We start from the raw sequence: 21,029 nt of genomic DNA on the forward strand, positions 1-21,029 counted from the left end.
ATCTGTGGTCCCTGACTCCTTTGTCATCTGTGGTCCCTGACTCCTTTGTCATCTGTGGTCCCTGACTCCTTTGTGATCTGTGGTCCCTGACTCCTTTGTGATCTGTGGTCCCTGACTCCTTTGTGAGCTGTGGTCCCTGACTCCTTTGTCATCTGTGGTCCCTGACTACTTTGTCATCTGTGGTCCCTGACTCCTTTGTCATCTGTGGTCCCTGACTCCTTTGTCATCTGTGGTCCCTGACTCCTTTGTCATCTGTGGTCCCTGACTCCTTTGTCATCTGTGGTCCCTGACTCCTTTGTCATCTGTGGTCCCTGACTCCTTTGTCATCTGTGGTCCCTGACTCCTTTGTCATCTGTGGTCCCTGACTACTTTGTCATCTGTGGTCCCTGACTCCTTTGTCATCTGTGGTCCCTGACTCCTTTCTGGTCCCTGACTCCTTTGTCATCTCTGGTCCCTGACTCCTTTGTCATCTGTGGTCCCTGACTACTTTGTCATCTGTGGTCCCTGACTCCTTTGTCATCTGTGGTCCCTGACTACTTTGTCATCTGTGGTCCCTGACTCCTTTGTCATCTGTGGTCCCTGACTCCTTTGTCATCTGTGGTCCCTGACTACTTTGTCATCTGTGGTCCCTGACTCCTTTGTCATCTGTGGTCCCTGACTCCTTTCTGGTCCCTGACTCCTTTGTCATCTGTGGTCCCTGACTACTTTGTCATCTGTGGTCCCTGACTCCTTTGTCATCTGTGGTCCCTGACTACTTTGTCATCTGTGGTCCCTGACTCCTTTGTCATCTGTGGTCCCTTACTCCTTTGTCATCTGTGGTCCCTGACTACTTTGTCATCTGTGGTCACTGACTCCTTTGTCATCTGTGGTCCCTGACTACTTTGTCATCTGTGGTCCCTGACTCCTTTCTGGTCCCTGACTCCTTTGTCATCTGTGGTCCCTGACTCCTTTGTCATCTGTGGTCCCTGACTACTTTGTCATCTGTGGTCCCTGACTCCTTTCTGGTCCCTGACTCCTTTGTCATCTGTGGTCCCTGACTCCTTTGTGATCTGTGGTCCCTGACTCCTTTGTCATCTGTGGTCCCTGACTCCTTTGTCATCTGTGGTCCCTGACTCCTTTGTCATCTGTGGTCCCTGACTCCTTTGTCATCTGTGGTCCCTGACTCCTTTGTCATCTGTGGTCCCTGACTCCTTTGTCATCTGTGGTCCCTGACTCCTTTGTCATCTGTGGTCCCTGACTCCTTTGTCATCTGTGGTCCCTGACTCCTTTGTCATCGGCCTTAAGCACGTTACAAATAACAAAAAATAGAGATCTCATTTGCACCCCTGGTGGTGACATCTATCAAATTGAGGGTGGTCCCAAAAAGGAGGGATTTTTCAAATTGACTGTGTGTCGCTTTTAAAAGTGCTCCCCCTCTGGCCAACATATATAATAACAAGTGTGTGTAAGAAATTGAAATGCGCCCCCTTTGACCAAAATTAACTAAAAAAATGAAATAAAGATGTATATAGAGACATACTGTAATAACTTTAGGTAAATAAAGAAGATTAAAAAACAATTACAAAAAAAATAAAAATAAATTAACTAAAAGCAGTCTTTTTTTCACATTGTGTCGACTTTCTCATATTCTTTCGGTTTCTGTAATATTGCAATTTTTATCGTAAAATTATTACTTTTTTATGTAACATTATTACCTTTTAATGCAAAATGCTGACATTTGTCGTATCAAATTCTGACTTATCACAATATTTTTTTTGTTGTTCTTGTAAAATAGTGACAATTTTGCCAAGTAAAATTCCGATTATTATTATATTGCCAACATTTGAAAGTTTTCTTATAAAATTGTTACTTTTGTCGAGTAAAATTGTGACTCTTCATAAAATTGCCAAAATGTTAAGCTTTTCTTGTAAAATTGCAACTGTTATTGAGTAAAATTCCAACTTTTATCATAATATTGCACAAATGTTCAGCTTTTCTTCAATGTCAATCAATCAATCAATCAATGTTTATCTATATAACCCTAAATCACAAGTGTCTCAAAGGGCTGCATAAGCCACAACGATATCCTCAGTTCAGAGCCCACCTAAGGGCAAGGAAAAACTCACAACCCAGTGGGATGTCATATTCTTGTAAAATTCTGACTTGCGTTGAGTAAAATGACAATTTTTATTATAATACTGCCAACAATCTAAGTTTTTCTTGTGAAATTGTAACCTTTTTCTTGTGAAATTCCAACTCATTTTTCACAACAAGCTTTTTTATATGTGCATAGTATGTATATATTATTCATGTTGTAAATGCAAATCTTTATATATCTAGAAAGGCTGGTCCTAAAGAGGTAGGCATTTGTCTCAGGTCTCAAGAAGGTAACACATACAATAATGTGTGTGTGTGTGTGTGTGTGTGACCTACTCATGATGGACTGGTTGGAGTAGGGGTATCCCACAGAATCAGGTCCAGGTAGGATTCCAGTGCTGGCCAGCTCAGGTGTTCCTCCATTGTGAATCTATCAGAGGAAACATTCATTCAACAACTTGGTCTCTTGGACATTTAATAATCATATTTACAGCAAGGAATGAATATTACCCTACATCTTCAGTCATTTTTAAAATTGGATAAATGTAAATGTGTTTATGATTTTCTGTCAAAATCACAAGGGATAAACAACAGTAATAGTGGATTGTTGGGATTTATGATATTCAGAGGTGTAAAAAAACTCATCTAAAAAAGTGACAACAACCAAACAGTGGATTTTGTGAATGGTTTCTCCACTAGTGTGAGTGTGTGTGTGTGTGTGTGTGTGTGTGTGTGTGTGTGTGTGTGTGTGTGTGTGTGTGTGTGCATCACCTTCTTCCCCCCTGGAGAGCAGGTGTCAGGTGGAGGTGTGCTGGTGATGTTTAGTGGGCTGGATCCACAGCTGGAGGGGGAGGAGCCTCGAATCCTACAATGGAAACATTTCATCGTAATTAATAGTAATAGTGATTAATACTGTTAAGTGGGTTTTGAATTTTGGCCCCCTGCATGATTGAGTTTGACACCCCTGGATAAATGTTGTGTACTTTATATACAGTACAGGCCAAACGTTTGAACACACCTTCTCCTCATTCAATGTGTTTTCTTTATTTTCATGACTATTTACAAGCACAAACCCCGTTTCCATACGAGTTGGGAAATTGTGTTAGATGTAAATATAAACGGAATACAATGATTTGCAAATCCTTTTCAACCCATATTCAGTTGAATATGCTACAAAGACAACATATTTGATGTTCAAACTGATAAACTTTATTTTTTTTGCAAATAATCATTAACTTTAGAATTTGATGGCAGCAACACGTGACAAAGAAGTTGGGAAAGGTGGCAATAAATACTGATAAAGTTCAGGAATGCTCATCAAACACTTATTTGGAACATCCCACAGGTGTGCAGGCTAATTGGGAACAGGTGGGTGCCATGATTGGGTATAAAAGTAGATTCCATGAAATGCTCAGTCATTCACAAGAAAGGATGGGGCGAGGTACACCCCTTTGTCCACAACTGCGTGAGCAAATAGTCAAACAGTTTAAGAACAACGTTTCTCAAAGTGCAATTGCAAGAAATGTAGGGATTTCAACATCTACGCTCCATAATATCATCAAAAGGTTCAGAGAATGTGGAGAAATCACTCCACGTAAGCGGCATGGCCGGAAACCAACATTGAATGACCGTGACCTTCCATCCCTCAGACGGCACTGTATCAAAAACCGACATCAATCTCTAAAGGATATCACCACATGGGCTCAGGAACACTTCAGAAAACCACTGTCACTAAATACAGTTGGTCGCTACATCTGTAAGTGCAAGTTAAAGCTCTACTATGCAAAGCCAAAGCCATTTATCAACAACTGTGATGATTATCTTGTGTGATGACTGTATTATGAAAATAATATATATCTGTATTATGAATCAATTTAAGTGGACCCCGACTTAAACAAGTTGAAAAACTTATTCGAGTGTTACCATTTAGTGGTCAATTGTACGGAATATGTACTTCACTGTGCAATCTACTAATAAAAGTTTCAATCAATCAATCTGCTCTTACCTTTGAATCTCCATAACTTCCTCTGCGATCATTCTTCCAATTTTTCCCGCTCCTGCCCTGGTGCCACCGGGAATGCCAGGCACTGTTTGTAGGGCTCGCCTTCCTCCACCTACAAGTCCACAGCAATCAGGAAGAGAAGGATTAGCACACAAGTCACTACTGTGCTTGAATGCAACGTTTTACCTTCTGAGGGGAGAAGACTGTCCATACTCTGTGGAGAGGCAGCAGACTGAGTGTACACGGATCCTTCAATCATGGGACACCTTGAGAGAGACAACCATTCCGTTTCTTAACACACACTTCTCTGACATTCTCCATTGATCTTTTGACACTTACGACACAACCGTGTTGGTGGAGACAATGTACTCCACCTCCTTGGTCCAGGGGTTCATGAAGCTGAACCATCGGCTTCTCAGCGTGATGAAAGAGCCATCTTTGATCTTAAATTTGTAACAATTGGTGTTGATCTTTTCTCTCATCTGCAACACTATGACAGAGGACAGAAGGAATCATTCAGTTCTTGTTGTGTCTGCGATACAAAAGCAGTTGTAGCTTCTCAGTTCACATCCATTGTTTACCAATCAAACAACAAAGCCACAAGCATCTTTGTTGGAAGAGAAGCCAACACAAAATAGCACACGTCAAAAGGTAAAGTTACAGTGGAATCGACATAAGCGGTTGTCGACATAACCCAAACTAGCACTGAACAGGTTATGAGAGTGTGTGTGTGTGTCTGTATGTGACCCCTATGGTGTCTGCAGAGTTACTGCAAGGGGGTCGTAAAATCTTTGCTTGATTACTTTTTCGTGATATATTTTTTTTATATTTCCCCATGGCCATTTGTTCACAAATTTAAGTGTAAATACACATTAACATGAATCCAATAGTGTAGTTTATAAATGGCAGTGGCATTGCCACCTTACTTACTGTACCTTAAAAATATTAGTGTCAGCATTTAAGATAGCTAGTGATTAGCGCTCTAGTTGCCAGCTAAAAATGAACACTGTATTATTTGAATATCTTAGTATTGGACAATAAAATGGTACTTTTAGTACAAGTTTAATTTCAAACACATTTTATACAGGCTATACAAGTAGAAAAGAGACGTCCAAATTGTGTACACTAAGGACTGTAATACTGAAGGTTTGTGCTGTAGGTTAGGAAGCATTTTATTATTAATAGTATTAACATTTCAACTTTTTCTTTTTATATTATGTCTTATTGCTCTTTTTCTTACATTTAACTGTTTTTTCGTTAGATTTTATTTCGACGATATGCTGCCAATCAACAAAACTCAAGCTATGGGCCACAATTGGCCTGGAAAACGCTGAAGACCTTTAAATTATAAAGTAGCTTAGCGATGATGATGTACCGTATTTTCCGCACTATTAGCCGCACCTAAAAACCACAAATTTACTCAAAAGCTGACAGTGCGGCTTTTAACCCGGTGCGCTTTATATATGGATTAATATTAAGATTCATTTTCATAAAGTTTAGGTCTCGCAACTACGGTAAACAGCCGCCATCTTTTTTCCCCGTAGAAGAGGAAGTGCTTCTTCTTCTACGCAAGCAACCGCCAAGGTAAGCACCCGCCCCCATAGAACAGGAAGCGCTTCTTCTTCTACTGTAAGCAACCACCCGCCCGCGTAGAAGAAGAAAAAGCGCGCGGATATTACGTTTCATTTCCTTTGTGTGTGCTCCTACTAAGCGACAGGTTTCCGGTTCATGAAAAGACGCAATCTCTCCATCCGCACACGGATTACTATTTCACAGCAACTGCCTAAAGACTTTCAAGAAAAGCTGGCTACTTTCCGTGCATATTGTAAAAACAAGATAGCTGAAAAAAAGATCCGGCCAGAGAACATTATCAACATGGACGAGGTTCCACTGACTTTTGATATTCCTGTGAACCGCACTGTGGATACAACGGGAGCACGTACGGTGAATATTCGCACCACAGGGAATGAGAAGTCATCCTTCACTGTGGTTCTAGCTTGCCATGCTAATGGCCAGAAACTTCCACCCATGGTGATATTCAAAAGGAAGACCTTGCCAAAAGAGACCTTTCCAGCCGGCGTCATCATAAAAGCTAACTCGAAGGGATGGATGAAGAAAAGATGAGCGAGTGGTTAAGGTAAGTTTAAGTTTACGCGAAGAGGTCGGGTTGCTTTTTTCACGCAGCTCCGTCCATGTTGATATACGACTCCATGCGCGCCCACATCACGCTGGTTTTTAATATATTATTAAAGTTTGACTGACCTATCTGACTGTTTTTTTGACATTCCTTTAGCGCAGTTAGATGAGGCTTACAACACGGGGCGGCTTATAGGTGGACAAAGTTTTGAAATATGCCGTTCATTGAAGGCGCGGCTTATAACCCAGGGCGCCTTATGGTGCGGAAAATACGGTAGTTAACAGCACAACACGTCGACATAAACGGACCATTTTTCTTTTAAAGAAATTGGCCCCTTTGACTCATGTTTTATGTCGACAAAAGCGGCCGAACATGCATGCGGATGTCGACCTAAGCGGGCACTTTTCAGTAATAGGAAGAACATGGTGAACCAGGACTAGATGAGTTGGTCCACACAGACTGGCTGACTCAAACGGGTTCCATGGTGGACACCACCAATGTGTGTTTGCACATTTCTACTCGTCTCATTTTGAATAAAATATCTAATTTCATTGAATGGGTCACACACTCCAATCATCAACTGATGATAAATGAAGCACATTATCCAACTTAGCACACGTGTGGAGCAGAACTTTTTTTCTGTACTTTCCAAATACCTTGTCTGTGGCACTCTGCTAGATGGCCAATGTCATCCTGATGAAAATATTCATAGAAGGAGGTTCCCAGCAGCTCCTGGGGTAGGTATGCTAGGATAGCTGTTGCCCTGAAAACAACAACAACAACAGGTTTTTAGAGGAGACACCTAGAAGTTAAGTAGTAGCAGGCTGTGCTTACAAGCATTTATGCAGCTATGAATCCATATAATCTATATCGCGTCAACCCTCATGAAAGACAGTTTTGCCAAGTCAACTCACATAATGAACACCTAAACAGGATCTATATTTCAAGTGGCAAAGTTCTGTAAAAAAATTAAAAACTATTATCACTCTGGCCATGAATTGATTGACTTAAACAAGTGTAAAAACTTATTGGGGTGTTACCATTTAGTGGTCAATTGTACGGAATATGTACTGTACTGTGCAATGTACTAATAAAAGTTTCAATCAATCAATCAATGGCCCCTTCGAGAGTATTGAGCACCGCACGGAACATTGTTAAAAAACACAATACAGAGAAACCTTTGCAGGATCCTGAGACAGTTTTGCGAGATCCAGTGACAGTTGTGCGAGATGCAGAAAAACTTTTGCGAGATCCGGACAAACTTTTGCAAAATCGTTAAATAGTCTTGTGAGATCCTTAAATAGTTTTGCCAGATACCAAAACTAAAACTTAGAAACGTGTGCTATATCCCCTTGATACCAATACCAACATTGATATAACTTATCGATACCGGTATTCATCGGTACTCTTATTGGTACTATTTGTAATTTGTGTAAAAAGCATTTTAATTAGCACGAGAGGTTGTGCACTAGCAACATTCAAGATATAACATCTCACAACATGGAAGTATTTGATCAACACCTGCTTTTTAGGTCTTAAACAGGTCAACTATGTTTCCATGTGCAAAGTTCAATGCAGAAGTAATGTCATCATCTTGTAACGACCACACAGATCCATCACTGTGTTTCTATTCATTACAATTACACTCAGTATACCCAACCATCCATTTTCTACCACTTGTTCCTATAATAATTTTAGATAATAGTAATTAAATAATACATTAAAATAATATGTGTGGAATTCATGTTCATTCACAGACCTTTAACATGATACCTCATATTAAATATATAATACAAATCAATACAATCAATTCGCATGTTCGGGGGGGGTGTGCATTTTGTAACAACAGGAATGGTTATTCGTGTTTATGTTGCTATTAAACTGACGGCTCGGAAGCCAGTGTTGACAGCCACCAACAAATATTCATCTGTGTCGTGCGTGCATTTCATAAATAAAAAGACCCAATAATTATTTTAAATGTGAACTTTTTTGAGTGGATTAATACTGGCCTGTGAATGACTTGATCACTGGATCAACGCTCGGTTTGACACTTACTCTTTTTAGCATGTGTGACTTTGGGGACTGGGAGTTAATATTGTTGTGTTACAAACTTTTGTGTGGTGTTGCTTCCTTATTTGTGATTATTCCAGGCTGATTAACATCTGCCCGTGAGTACTAGAGCCACTAGAACTGAATGTGACAGCGTGTCACAATTACGACGATCAGCTGGTAAAAAAAAAAATACAGATAGCAGGATCATTAGTCCAGAATCTTAACGGTCTTCCCTATTAGGAACCGGTAGCAAAAAAAAACCAAATAACAGTACCCGGTATAAATCCCTAATTCATAGATAGTTTTATGAGGTCCTTAGTTTTGCAAAATCCATAGATAGTTTTGCAAGATCCCAAGAAACTGTTCCAAATGCTGCAAGTGTTGTGGATTGCTAATCACCAGATAAGGATTTCTTGGGGTCACAACAGATCCTTACAGAGGGCATAATGTGCATGCAAAGGGTTAAAGTGGGCCAAAAATGTATTTTGTTAAGTAAAATGATCAAATATAATCACAGCGAGGATGGTTGTGCGATGCTTGCTATAGAGAGAATGTTGTGACGCTAGGCTAGTCTACAGTAAAGACCACATTTTATGTCATTATGTTTTAGTCTGATTTCAAAGTAAAAGTTAAGCCTTACCAAAACGCTGAAAATACTGAAAGGAAATAATACCTGACCCAAAAATATTTTAAAAACTATCTTAGGATCTTCCAATATTTTCTTAGGATTGTGTTTTGTTTTTTGCGCTCGTTTATTTTTTTCCGACCATGTCCCCTAGAGCAGTGGTCCCCAACCACCGGGCCGTGGCCCAGTACCGGTCGGTCCGTGGATCGATTGGATGTTATTAAATCAACATAAAAAACATAAGATACACTTACAATTAGTGCACTAACCCAAAAAACCTCCCTCCCCCATTCACACAAAAGGGTAGTTTCTTTCTGTTATTAATATTTCTGGTTCCTACATTATATATCAATATAGATCAATACAGTCTGCAGGGGTACAGTCCGTAAGCACGCATGATTGCATTTTTTAAATGACAAAAAAAAATAATAATAAAAAAAAAAAAAAATTTGTTTAGATTAAGAAAAATAAAGAAGATTTAAAGAAGGGTCTCCTCCCTACTCGCATATTTTAAATCGTTTTTCTCTTGATGGAAGTTTCATAATAGTTCAGACCATCATGACTAAATGAAGCATAAATTCAATCAGTAGCCTAAGTGAGAAGATTATGGGTTGAATGAGCGATTGTTTAGTTTAAATACATACGGTTCTTTTCCAAGTGATGGTTTGCATGACACTGACTTACCTTTGGTCAACAAAGACAAATTTGCCATCGATAGCATGTCGAGAGACATATTCGGTGGGTTTCACCCTGATGTCTGCCAGGCTGGGCTGCGGGACAATATGTGGATGCAGCCGACCGATGGCTACCAGGCAGCTCAAGTTGCAGCCCTCGTTGTCTGGCTCATTGTCTTCATCCAGACCCATCTTTGTGGGGGGCCAGCTTTTTAGATACCCTGTGCTATGGATGGTGCAGAAGCTTTTACGATCAGCTGTGGTGGAAATACAACAAGAAAGTGGAAGATGCTAAGTTTACATCCTTTGAACACACATTCAAGTACAGTGTGTCCCCAGAGTCACTATACACATCCATCCATCCATTTTCTACCGCTTATTCCCTTTGCGGTCGCGGGGGGTGCTGGAGCCTATCTCAGCTACAATCGGGCGGAAGGCGGGGTACACCCTGGACAAGTCGCCACCTCATCGCAGGGCCAACACAGATAGACGGACAACATTCACACTCACATTCACACACTAGGGCCAATTTTAGTGTTGCCAATCAACTTATACTTTTTTCTATTTGGTTTTAGGTATCATTCAGACAGACATCAGAATTTAACAGCTTAGGCTTTGCATTTCTTTGCCCATGGCTCGCCAATTGACATTGGAAGAGTGTTGCAAAATGACCGCCTGGTGAGAAGTTGTTCTGTCCCTGACTGCAGTTCAGCAACAGTTAGAGAAGCTTTATCCTGTCACACTGCGTAGCACAATTTATGCTATCTACAGCAAGTTTTTTGAAACAGGATCTGTTTGTTTTTTTAAAGCAAGGGTGTGTGGTGTTAATTGTTTCTCACCAGGTGGCAATTTTGCTATGCTGTCCCATGAAAACTAAAACTGTTTTCAACAAAGTAATGGACATGGATTCAGTTTTTTTAATTTTTATAGTGATATCGAATAAAATGAGAATGGAAAGACTGTCAGCCATCCGGAAACTTAAAGGACTATACGTTGCACCTCATCTCCTGTTATTACTTTACAAAAGCATTGTTCAACCCATCCTTCTGTACTGTTCCACATGTTTTTTCACCATGCTTTCTGTAACCAACCGGACCAAACTCACACGCATTACAAACATAGCAGCTAAAATCATCGGCCTACCCACACCCAACATTTCAGACATAAACCACAGGTCCATCACCCGACTGGCAAAAACAATAGTCCAGGATATCACTCACCCACTACACCAATACATCATCCCACTACCATCAGGGCGCAGGTACAGAACAATCAAATTCCGGAGGGCCCGCCTCAGGAAAAGCCTGATCCCTGCAGCTATAGCCGCCCTTAATAGCAGGCCCGGCCGACCTGTCTGACAAGCCTGTAAATGTGTGTTAGTCATGTATGATGTCTTTTTGTTATTTTTTTTGTGTGATGTGTAATGTCTAGTGTTTAAATGTACGGCAGTGACAATGAATTTCCCCAAGGGGACCAATAAATCTAATCTAATCTAATCTAATCTAAATACACAAGTATCGGTATCGACTACTAACATTTTGGTATTGTGACAGCCCTATTACTAGGGGATCAAATACTTATTTCATTGAGTGACATGCAAATACATCTTTTTTCCAATATGATTTTCAGGATTTTCTTTTAGATATTCTGTCTCTCACTGTTCAAATAAACGCATCATTAAAAGTGAAGACCGTTCATTTCTTAGTCAGTGGGTGAACTTATAAAATCAGTGAGAGATTTTATCATTATATGCGCTGTTGTAAAAGTTATAAATTCATTTGAATAAATAGAGTATTTGATTGAGGGAAATACCTGTTTAACGTAACGTAGCAAAGTACTATGTCTCCGGACCTTAATCCCATAGAAAATCTGTGTAAGGAAGTCAAACACCCGAGTTGCCAAGCGACAGCCTTAAAACCTTACGTATTCGGAGGGTATCTATAAAGAGGGGTGTAGCAAAATCCCTCCTGAGATGTGTGCAACCATAGTGACCACAAGCACACAAGAATGACCTCTGTGCTTGCCAACAAGGAGTTCTATCCCAAGTACTAAATCACTGTTTGTAGTAGCAAATGAATCAATACATTTAATAAATGCTTTAATCTTTTTCCGTCTCTCCCGATTACAATAAACGCCCCAACAATGTTTGTAAGTGGTAAAAAAAAGGTCTAATCAGCAGGGTATCAGACCTAATGCACTTATGCATTCAGTTGTGTAATGTCTTGTGCTAAGTGAAGTGAGAGTCCTGCTTTTAACAAGGATGTGGCCTTTCAAATAGAAAGAGGGACCTTTGCATTTGTTCTATTTCAAACATGTGAGGTGAAGGTCTGGGAAACAAGTGTGGGACAATACTTTCAGCACTACAAGAAGTGCTTGTTTTGGAGCAAAGGGAGATTACAAATTGTGTACGTCGTGTTTGAAAAGCACTCTACCTTTTTTCTTGGAACAGGTAGAGGGAAAGTCTTTATCTTCTACTTTGACAGAGGGTCTGTTACACTTCATCCTGCAGAAAAATGAGCGTCTGGCTCCAGAACAAAGTCGAGATGGACCAGGCGTGATGTCCGTCTTCACTGGAAGACCAGCTGCAATACAAAAAAAGACAACAGAATTTAGAAAATGTAATGTAAAAAAGTGGTAAAAATGATCGTGTCAATATGAGAAATTCTGTCATAATACCAATAACATTGAAAAACAACTTTAATAAAGACAAAAAAAACGCTCCAATGAGGCGAGATTACTTGTTCTATGGCTGCAGTACGAGTAGGTAGAAACAGGCACTTGAGGGTAACATCATTATCATCATTTCTACTAAATAAGATCAAGATATGAATTTGTGGAGCCCATTTATTAACATTTTGTGTTTTGTGGGAAATCATCGGAGCAATGTCCGTTGGCATGCAACGCCCACATTTATGGTGTAGGCAACATCTGTTTACAATTTATTATTACCTCTATGTGTAGTATCTGTAATTGCTACTGCAACTCATTTGGCTAAAGTCCCTAGGAGAAGTTCATTAAAGTACAACCCCTTTTTTTCGTTGAAAATTGGCTAATAACCATCAGAGCAAAGTTTGGCGCTATACCACGCCTACATCTTATGGCATAAGACAAAATTTGTTCGCAATTTATCATCACCTATAAGTGCAGTATCAGAAATTTTAACCGAGACTCTTTTGGTCAAAGTCCTTAGGAGGAGTTTGTTATAGTACGAACCCTTTTTGTACGAAAACAAAGATGGCCGACTTCCTGTCCGTTTTCAGGTATGGGTTCCTGAGACTTATGTGCGTCCCATCAGGATAGACGTCCAGACGTCTCGCAATGTTCGTGCCGATACGTGAAACTTGTAGGAGGGTATGATTTTTTTTGTCATTTTAAAAGGTGGCGTTAAAGAGACAATTTTGAAATTTCATTTGCAGCTGCAAAATATGAGGCCTTTTTGTGCGTGTTAAGGGCCTCAAAAAAGGTATCCAAACATAAAGAATAAAAAACACAGCAATTTCAATAGGGCCCTGGCGGTGTTCTGCATTGACCCTGTGGGGCTTGCTGCGCTGCTCGGACCCTGAGAATAATGCAAGTCACCATTTAAAACTACCGTATTTTCCGCACTATAAGGCGCACCTAAAAACCACAAATTTTCTCAAAAGCTGACAGTGCGGCTTATAACCCGGTGCGCTTTATATATGGATTAATATTAAGATTCATTTTCATAAAGTTTCGGTCTCGCAACTACGGTAAACAGCCGCCATCTTTTTTCCCCGTAGAAGAGGAAGTGCTTCTTCTTCTACGCAAGCAACCGCCAAGGTAAGCACCCGCCCCCATAGAACAGGAAGCGCTTCTTCTTCTACTGTAAGCAACCACCCGCCCGCGTAGAAGAAGAAGAAGCGCGCGAATATTACGTTTCATTTCCTTTGTGTGTTTACATCTGTAAAGACCACAAAATGGCTCCTACTAAGCGACAGGGATCCGGTTCATGAAAAGACGCAATCTCTCCATCCGCACACGGATTACTATTTCACAGCAACTGCCTAAAGACTTTCAAGAAAAGCTGGCTACTTTCCGTGCATATTGTAAAAACAAGATAGCTGAAAAAAAGATCCGGCCAGAGAACATTATCAACATGGACGAGGTTCCACTGACTTTTGATATTCCTGTGAACCGCACTGTGGATACAACGGGAGCACGTACGGTGAATATTCGCACCACAGGGAATGAGAAGTCATCCTTCACTGTGGTTCTAGCTTGCCATGCTAATGGCCATAAACTTCCACCCATGGTGATATTCAAAAGGAAGACCTTGCCAAAAGAGACCTTTCCAGCCGGCGTCATCATAAAAGCTAACTCGAAGGGATGGATGGATGAAGAAAAGATGAGCGAGTGGTTAAGGTAAGTTTACACGAAGAGGCCGGGTGGCTTTTTTCACGCAGCTCCGTCCATGTTGATATACGACTCCATGCGCGCCCACATCACGCTGGTTTTTAATATATTATTAAAGTTTGACTGACCTATCTGACTGTTTTTTTGACATTCCTTTAGCGCAGTTAGATGCGGCTTATAACACGGGGCGTCTTATAGGTGGACAAAGTTTTGAAATATGCCGTTCATTGAAGGCGCGGCTTATAACCCGCCTTATGGTGCGGAAAATACGGTATATCAACTTCTATTTCACATTACTGTAGAATTGTTTACCATTGTACTGTAATTGGAAGGTAAAAAACTTTTAGTTATCCTAAATAAAGAAAAAAACTTAAATGGACTCATCACCGTAAGCAAAAATTGTACTTTAATATTAAATACCTCAAAGTGCATTTTTTCCCAGTTGGAAAAACTACTTTGGATTGTCTTTTTTTTGTTGTCATCACAACATTCTCGCTTGTTTGTTTGTGGAGATGAGCTCATTTTGGGCGACATATCATATTCCCATAACGGGACATTTGGCTTTGTAATCATATTTTTCCTCTTTTTTTTTTTTTTTTTAACTTCACACTAGTGAGTCGCGAGGCTCTCTGTTCGTGCTTCTTGTGAGTGTAAGCAACGGTCTTCCTCTCCGCCCACCGAGACACAGATTGTGAATCAGTGAAAAGAGGGCTCATTGCGTTCAGTAAATTCTACTGTTAGATAAACACGCTCAGGTGATAAAAGCAATCCAGAGATTGAGACCTATTTCTCCCTGTTTTTAGAGGGAGATTAAGAAAATAAACACACACGGACAGAGCAATTATCATTTAGTGTTTGATTGTCTTATTGACCATCGGCCAAGGACAAGTCACCATTAAAACTTTTTCCAACACCAATGTTTGTTATTAGCTGGCTCCACTGCAGCGCAGACAAACTTGCTGTTTTCTTAAACACTTTTGATTACCATGAATTGATTTTTCAACTTGCTTAAACAAGTTGAAAAACGTATTCGAGTGTTACCATTTAGTGGTCAATTGTACGGAATATGTACTGTACTGTTTCAAATAATGTATTCTCTTCCTTTGCAATCTACTAATAAAAGTTTCAATCAATCAATCAAATTGGCCCAGAGGCCAAGGACATGAGGCTCAACAATTCTGACTTGCTAACATGTCTATCACTCAAATGCCGGAAAACCCCCCCGCCTTTTGCGGTTATTTATCACGCTAATTAAAATCTTGACGTCGATTCGATGTATCGATGTTGATTAATTGTGCAGCCCTAACCCGTAATGTGCTGTAGCAAATCAAGCGCTCTCCTAAAAACTTTTAACGACCAGTCATAAATGTCCTCTCAGCAATATATAAACATAGGCCGATCGTGAGGGACTTCTTCACGATTTGAAAAGGAAGACTGTAAGAATTTGAATCTTCATGATTCAATTTGATACAGATTCTTGGGGTGACGATTCAAATCATAACCAATTCAAAATGATTCTTGCAATTAATTGTTTGGTATGTAAGGAACAATAGTATTAATGATAAACCGCTGGTTAGTATTCCTGTTTTAAAATAAAAGTACTGTAAAATATTGATGACTGCTACTGGTGCAGGAAAAAATTGATTCACATCCGACTTGCAACTCTTATTTAATACGATTTTTGAATCAATTCAAAATATTCAAGTATCAATTCTAAAAATACGTTTTCAGCGCTTATGTCAGGAGTTCGAGTCCTGAAAACTTTGTATCGATCCAGAATCATAATAAATAAGAATCTTTTTTTTCTTTTCTCGTCACTCTAAGAAGAATGTTCTGCAAACATTCCATGAGGAAGAGAAAAAAACATTGTGCAACGACACATCAAACCACATTAGCCACCGGTAACGCCAGCATTGCTACAACGGTGTTTCGAAAGCCTAAAAAGATGCCTGCTGCTAAAGAAGCTGCCCCAAAGCCAGCCGCAAAGTAAGACCAAGAGGCTTGTCCTTGTCACTGCGGCTTCTGAAAAGTGCATTAAGTTTTGCCGAGGGCTAAAGCTATCTGTGATTTTAACATGGAAATCATGGCCCGAGACGGCCAGCACTTCACCATTGTTGAAGATACTGGCTTTTGCAAGGACAAATTAAAAAGGCACAGTTTGTTAAATCCACCTTTGTTAGAGTCTTTCTTACCTTCAGATGTGCATAAACCATACTTAAATCTACATTTAAAAAATAACAGTTTTAAATAACCTATCAGTCCTAAGAAGCAGAAATGTATCACTAGAAGAAGGTATTTGCCTACTTTTAGCATCAATGAGCCTCTCACGAGGGGCGGTGTCGGAAGAAGACAGCTGTTCTTTCACCTTGGCAATGTCTTTAGGATGCAGGTAGTCAAAGAGACTCTGACCTATCAGGTCATTCTGAAAAAGAAAACATCAAAGATTGAATTTGTCCTCAGACTGCTTGGCTTACATCAAATGTTTGTTCACTTACCTGGCTGTAGTTAAGAATCTTGTAAACAGATTCTGAAACAAAAAGAATTTTTCCACGATCACAGCCGACCACAAACAGGAAACCATCGGCAGCCTGCAAAAACAGACAACAATTCTGATTTTAGAAATTGTACCAACACATATGTCATTAATACTTTCATCAATAGCAGAAACAAATTATTCTTACTGTATAAATGATCTTTATTCATCTGATGAATGACTAACAGTTGGATTGACTTCAAGGTTACGAAGACATGACCATGATAAATTGATTTGAAGAAAAAAGGTTAGAAAATAATGACTTCCCCAAATGTGGCTACCAATTTGTAATTGTGATAGATTCACAATTTCTAAAAAGGAAGAAGTTCATATTATAAAGTGTATAGAACTCACCCTAAGTATCAAATGTTTCAGCTCATCGTCAGAAAGGAAGGAAGGCTTGTAGTTGGCCTCTGTGTAGGGGTTTGCTGCTCCTGCATACAACAGCAAACACACATTTTACATCTATTACTTCTTATTACTTTCATCAATCTTCCCTGGACACAGAAGGACATTGAGGTTAAAAAACTAAAGATTTAAAAAAGTAATAGTAGTTTTTGCTTTTGTTTAGTTATTGTGTACTATTGACTTCATTTTGATCAAACAATTGTACGTAATACAAGCTCATAGGAACCAGTTTCAATAGGTTTTGATATTGTTACACTGTCAATAGCACTCACCATAAATAAGTTAAAAATAGACAGTTAATAAATGTGAATATATCGGCCGATCTCACTCATCAGTATCGGAGTCAACAGCATAAAACTGATTGAAACATCCCTAAAAATGTTTTTTTGTAAAGCCTAAAATACTGTTGAATTCAATGATCTTATTGAATATCCATGCATCACAGAATAAATTATCAAAAAAATTATTGACAAACAGTGGGTTGGCGAGTTATTAAAGACCTATTCTCCAACTGCAATGATTCTGCCCCTCAATTTAAATTTTTCAGTGCGCGCCTTCATCCAAGATGCACACTTTAGGTCGAGCAACCATTAAATGTGGGCATTTCCTGTCAAATGAAAAGGTCGTATCAATCCAAGCCGCACGCACTTGTGTTGCCATGGTGATGTAGTGCGTGTCTGCACACTACAACCGTTTATTCTTCCTGGCTAGATGTCACTCAGTGGATGACATTTTATTTACTTGTTATTATTCACCCTAATGTTATTTGTGATCTTAAGATGTGTTTAGTACAAAAGCAGTGACGTGTCAGAGAGGCTTGTATGTGTGTGTGTGCCTCAAATGTGTCGAGTGCAGCTGACCGTTTGAGTGTTAAAAAAAGTGAAATAAATCAGTTGATAGATAGATGCTAGGGCTGCACGATTTTGAGAAAAAACCTAAATTGCAATTTTTCTCTCTAAAAATTGCGATTGTTTTTTTTTTTTACATAAAAATGCCAAAAAGTGCAAAACTAACAAGTAACGACATGTTTCTTGTTGACTGTAAATCAACCTACTTTTGTCTCAAGGTGCCACAGATTAGAAGAATATGCAATCATTTACCGGTACTTGAAAAAAATATTTGGCTTTATGCAGACAGACTCAGAGCCTTTGGCTACAGCATACTCTTGAACTGAAGAAATAATCCAAAACATTTTACAGTGTTATAATGTAATGAAATCATGATATGTAATAATATTGCAAGTAACCATTTACAAGGTTTTTAAACTTTCATTTTTTTTTATTACTGCAGAATTGTTTACCATTGTGCTGCAATTGGAAGGTAAACAACTTTGTTATCCTAAATAAGTAGATAAAACAAGACATAAAGTGGACTTATTTCTGCAAGCAAAAACGTGCCTTAAATAAATAACGTCTGTGTTGATGGGCTAATAATACCCATCTGATCTGAAGCTGAAATATTACCACAAAGGAACATTTGGCTTTGTTATCATATTTTTTGTCCTTCTAATTTGTGTTACTTTACAGCAAGTGGCGAGGCTGCCTGTGCTTCCTGTGTGTAAAGCTGGCACGCCGCTCTCCGGCCACCGAGACAATGGGAAACGGGTTATACTTGAATAGCGCTTTTCTACGCCCTTAAGACACTCTTTTCCACATTCACAGACTGATGGCGGGAGCTGCCATGCACGGCCCTAACCACGACCCATCAGGAGCAAGGGTGAAGTGTCTTGCTCAAGGACACCACAAATGTGACGAGGATGGCGGAAGCTGGGGATCGAACCAGAAACCCTCAAGTTGCTGGAATGGCTGCTCTACCAACCGAGCCACGCCGTTGATAAAGATTGTGAATGACTGAAAAGAGGGATCATTGCCTTCAGTTAATTCTATTGTTAAATAAATGTGTTCAGGTGCTGAGAGCGATGCACACAGTTTTTCTCCCTGTTTGAAGCGAGAGGCGGACAAACGCAAGGCTCAACAATTCTGATTGGTGACCATGGCTGTCACTCAAATGGCGGTCAATCTCAGCCTCTTGTGGTTATTTATTAAACTAATCAAAACCTTAAGGTTGATTCGATGTTGATTAATCGTGCAGCCTTAATAGACACTACAACAAATATGTCATTTCTATCCAATAGTCACATAGTTCAATGATAACGATCCAGATGAAATCGATGTATTACTTCCACTAGTACCAGGATGTCCAAACAAGGCTGATATATGCGGGGTCCCCTTCGGATGTGTAAATAAAGGTGGTGTTCTTGTTATATTTTTTAATTTAAAAAATGTTACTGTGAGAAAGTTGCAAACAGCACCTCTACAAAGTTACGGGGCGGGCATATCTGCAGACTTGATGGGAGAATACAAAAAGGAGTATCTTGCATAACGTCAAGAACGTAAAAAAACTAAAGTGCAAATCGGAGAATCTGGCCCTAAGAACAAAGTAAGAGGTTTTGCTCTGACCTCTAAGTGTCTTCATGTGCTGAACAGCCATGCGCAGAACCGTCAGCTTGTCCAGTTTACGAGACATGGCGTTACACGTGGGCACCAGTGACGCCAGTTCATCAATAAAACTGTTCATCTTGTCCCTGCGGCGCTTCTCAATCTGGCTGTGAGCCTCTCTGTGAAGAAGCGTGAGAAAAAGTACACATGAACACATAATGAAACATGACATTTTTATCCCTCAGTTTGTATTGCTCACACAGTCCCAAAAATCCACAACTGTAATCTTCATTTGTAGGGTCGGCGACTTTTTGGTCAAAACAGCAATTTTGAGCCATTTTACACTAAAGAAAAACAGCCTGGAGTTACAAAAAATTACAAAATCAATTTCTGAATTTTTTTTAAGGTTTTTTAACAGAAGCGTGTGGTGTGCCTAAGGGATGCCAGCTAGTGTGGCTGTGCCATAGCTTTAAAAAAAATCTCAGAGCTTATAGCAAAGGAAGCAACAAGGAGGAGGATAAAAAGGCAAAAACTACTACTACTATACAACTGTGGCAAGAAAAGAACATTTTGTATAACTTTCTAAACACCTTCACCTTTAGCTACCCATTTTAGCAGGCGCAGCCAGCGAGCATTGGTATGTCCATACACTCCTGTCTTTCATTTACTGGGTCTGCCTCAAATCAGGCAATGACATTTCATTGAAAGAACAAAATATCCCATACCTGGCATTCTTTATCCGTCCTGGTTGGTCACTGAAAAGAGAAAATACGATTTAAAGGAACGAGTAGCTGTAAGTTAAACACAATAGTCATTCAAATATGTCAATAACATAATTACAAAGATTACTAAGTAGGGATGTAACTATCAAAATTGCATATCACCAAAATGTTCTCGATTATCATTAACCGGTATTGTTGAATTTGCTCAAAAGTTGCTTTTACACACTGAAATCTTGAATTTTTAAAATAACTTAAATAAGTAGACCTACTGTTAGAAATCCCACTTTTGTATGTTTTGCGTTTCAAATGCTTCACTGATAAGAGCATTCTGGCGGGCGTTGTGGTGTCCTACTGTGTTCAGCAGTCCTGAATACACCGTAGAAACACCTTCGTGTCATGTTCCTCCGAGTTTCTATCAATTACTCTGCTAAGACAGCACAGTTTGTAGGTACAATGTGCACAATTAAATATCTTAGTTGTTTGGACAGCAATGTGTTTCTACAAGTTTAGATTGAGGTACACCGTTTCTTAATGGGGTAAGATAATAATGTCTCTTGTTTTCATGTTAAAATTTAAGCTAGCAAGCTAGTACCAGTGTGTCCGTGAGTTTATCAAAGTATGGCTATCAATCAGGGTTTTTCGATCATTTTAATTTGAAATGAAAACACCAACTTTCAAGAGTTTTACCGCAGTTATCATTATTACCGTTTATCCTTACATCCCTATTACCGTATTTTCCGCACTATAAGGCGCACCTAAAAACCACAAATTTTCTCAAAAGCTGACAGTGCGCCTTATAACGCGGTGCGCTTTATATATGGATTAATATTAAGATTCATTTTCATAAAGTTTCGGTCTCGCAACTACGGTAAACAGCCGCCATCTTTTTTCCCCGTAGAAGAGGAAGTGCTTCTTCTTCTACGCAAGCAACCGCCAAGGTAAGCACCCGCCCCCATAGAACAGGAAGCGCTTCTTCTTCTACTGTAAG

The 21,029-nt window shown here is 39.6% G+C and overlaps 1 protein-coding gene across 1 annotated transcript in view; it reads right to left on the minus strand.

Moving 5' to 3' along the window:
- LOC133590294 (basic helix-loop-helix ARNT-like protein 1) overlaps nt 1-21,029 on the minus strand; it is a 45,822-nt gene that overhangs the window by 2,503 nt on the left and 22,290 nt on the right. The window contains exons 7-19 of the mRNA XM_061942903.1: nt 20,045-20,074; nt 19,341-19,498; nt 16,828-16,907; nt 16,436-16,528; nt 16,245-16,362; nt 11,999-12,148; nt 9,577-9,823; nt 6,872-6,978; nt 4,418-4,568; nt 4,265-4,344; nt 4,082-4,190; nt 2,848-2,941; nt 2,413-2,506 (exon numbers count right to left, since the gene is read on the minus strand). Coding sequence (XP_061798887.1) covers nt 2,413-2,506; nt 2,848-2,941; nt 4,082-4,190; nt 4,265-4,344; nt 4,418-4,568; nt 6,872-6,978; nt 9,577-9,823; nt 11,999-12,148; nt 16,245-16,362; nt 16,436-16,528; nt 16,828-16,907; nt 19,341-19,498; nt 20,045-20,074 — 1,511 coding nt within the window. The remainder of the gene's footprint in view (nt 1-2,412; nt 2,507-2,847; nt 2,942-4,081; nt 4,191-4,264; nt 4,345-4,417; nt 4,569-6,871; nt 6,979-9,576; nt 9,824-11,998; nt 12,149-16,244; nt 16,363-16,435; nt 16,529-16,827; nt 16,908-19,340; nt 19,499-20,044; nt 20,075-21,029) is intronic.

The sequence above is a fragment of the Nerophis lumbriciformis genome, linkage group LG03 (assembly GCF_033978685.3).
Source record: "Nerophis lumbriciformis linkage group LG03, RoL_Nlum_v2.1, whole genome shotgun sequence".
Classification (NCBI taxonomy): Eukaryota; Metazoa; Chordata; class Actinopteri; order Syngnathiformes; family Syngnathidae; genus Nerophis; species Nerophis lumbriciformis.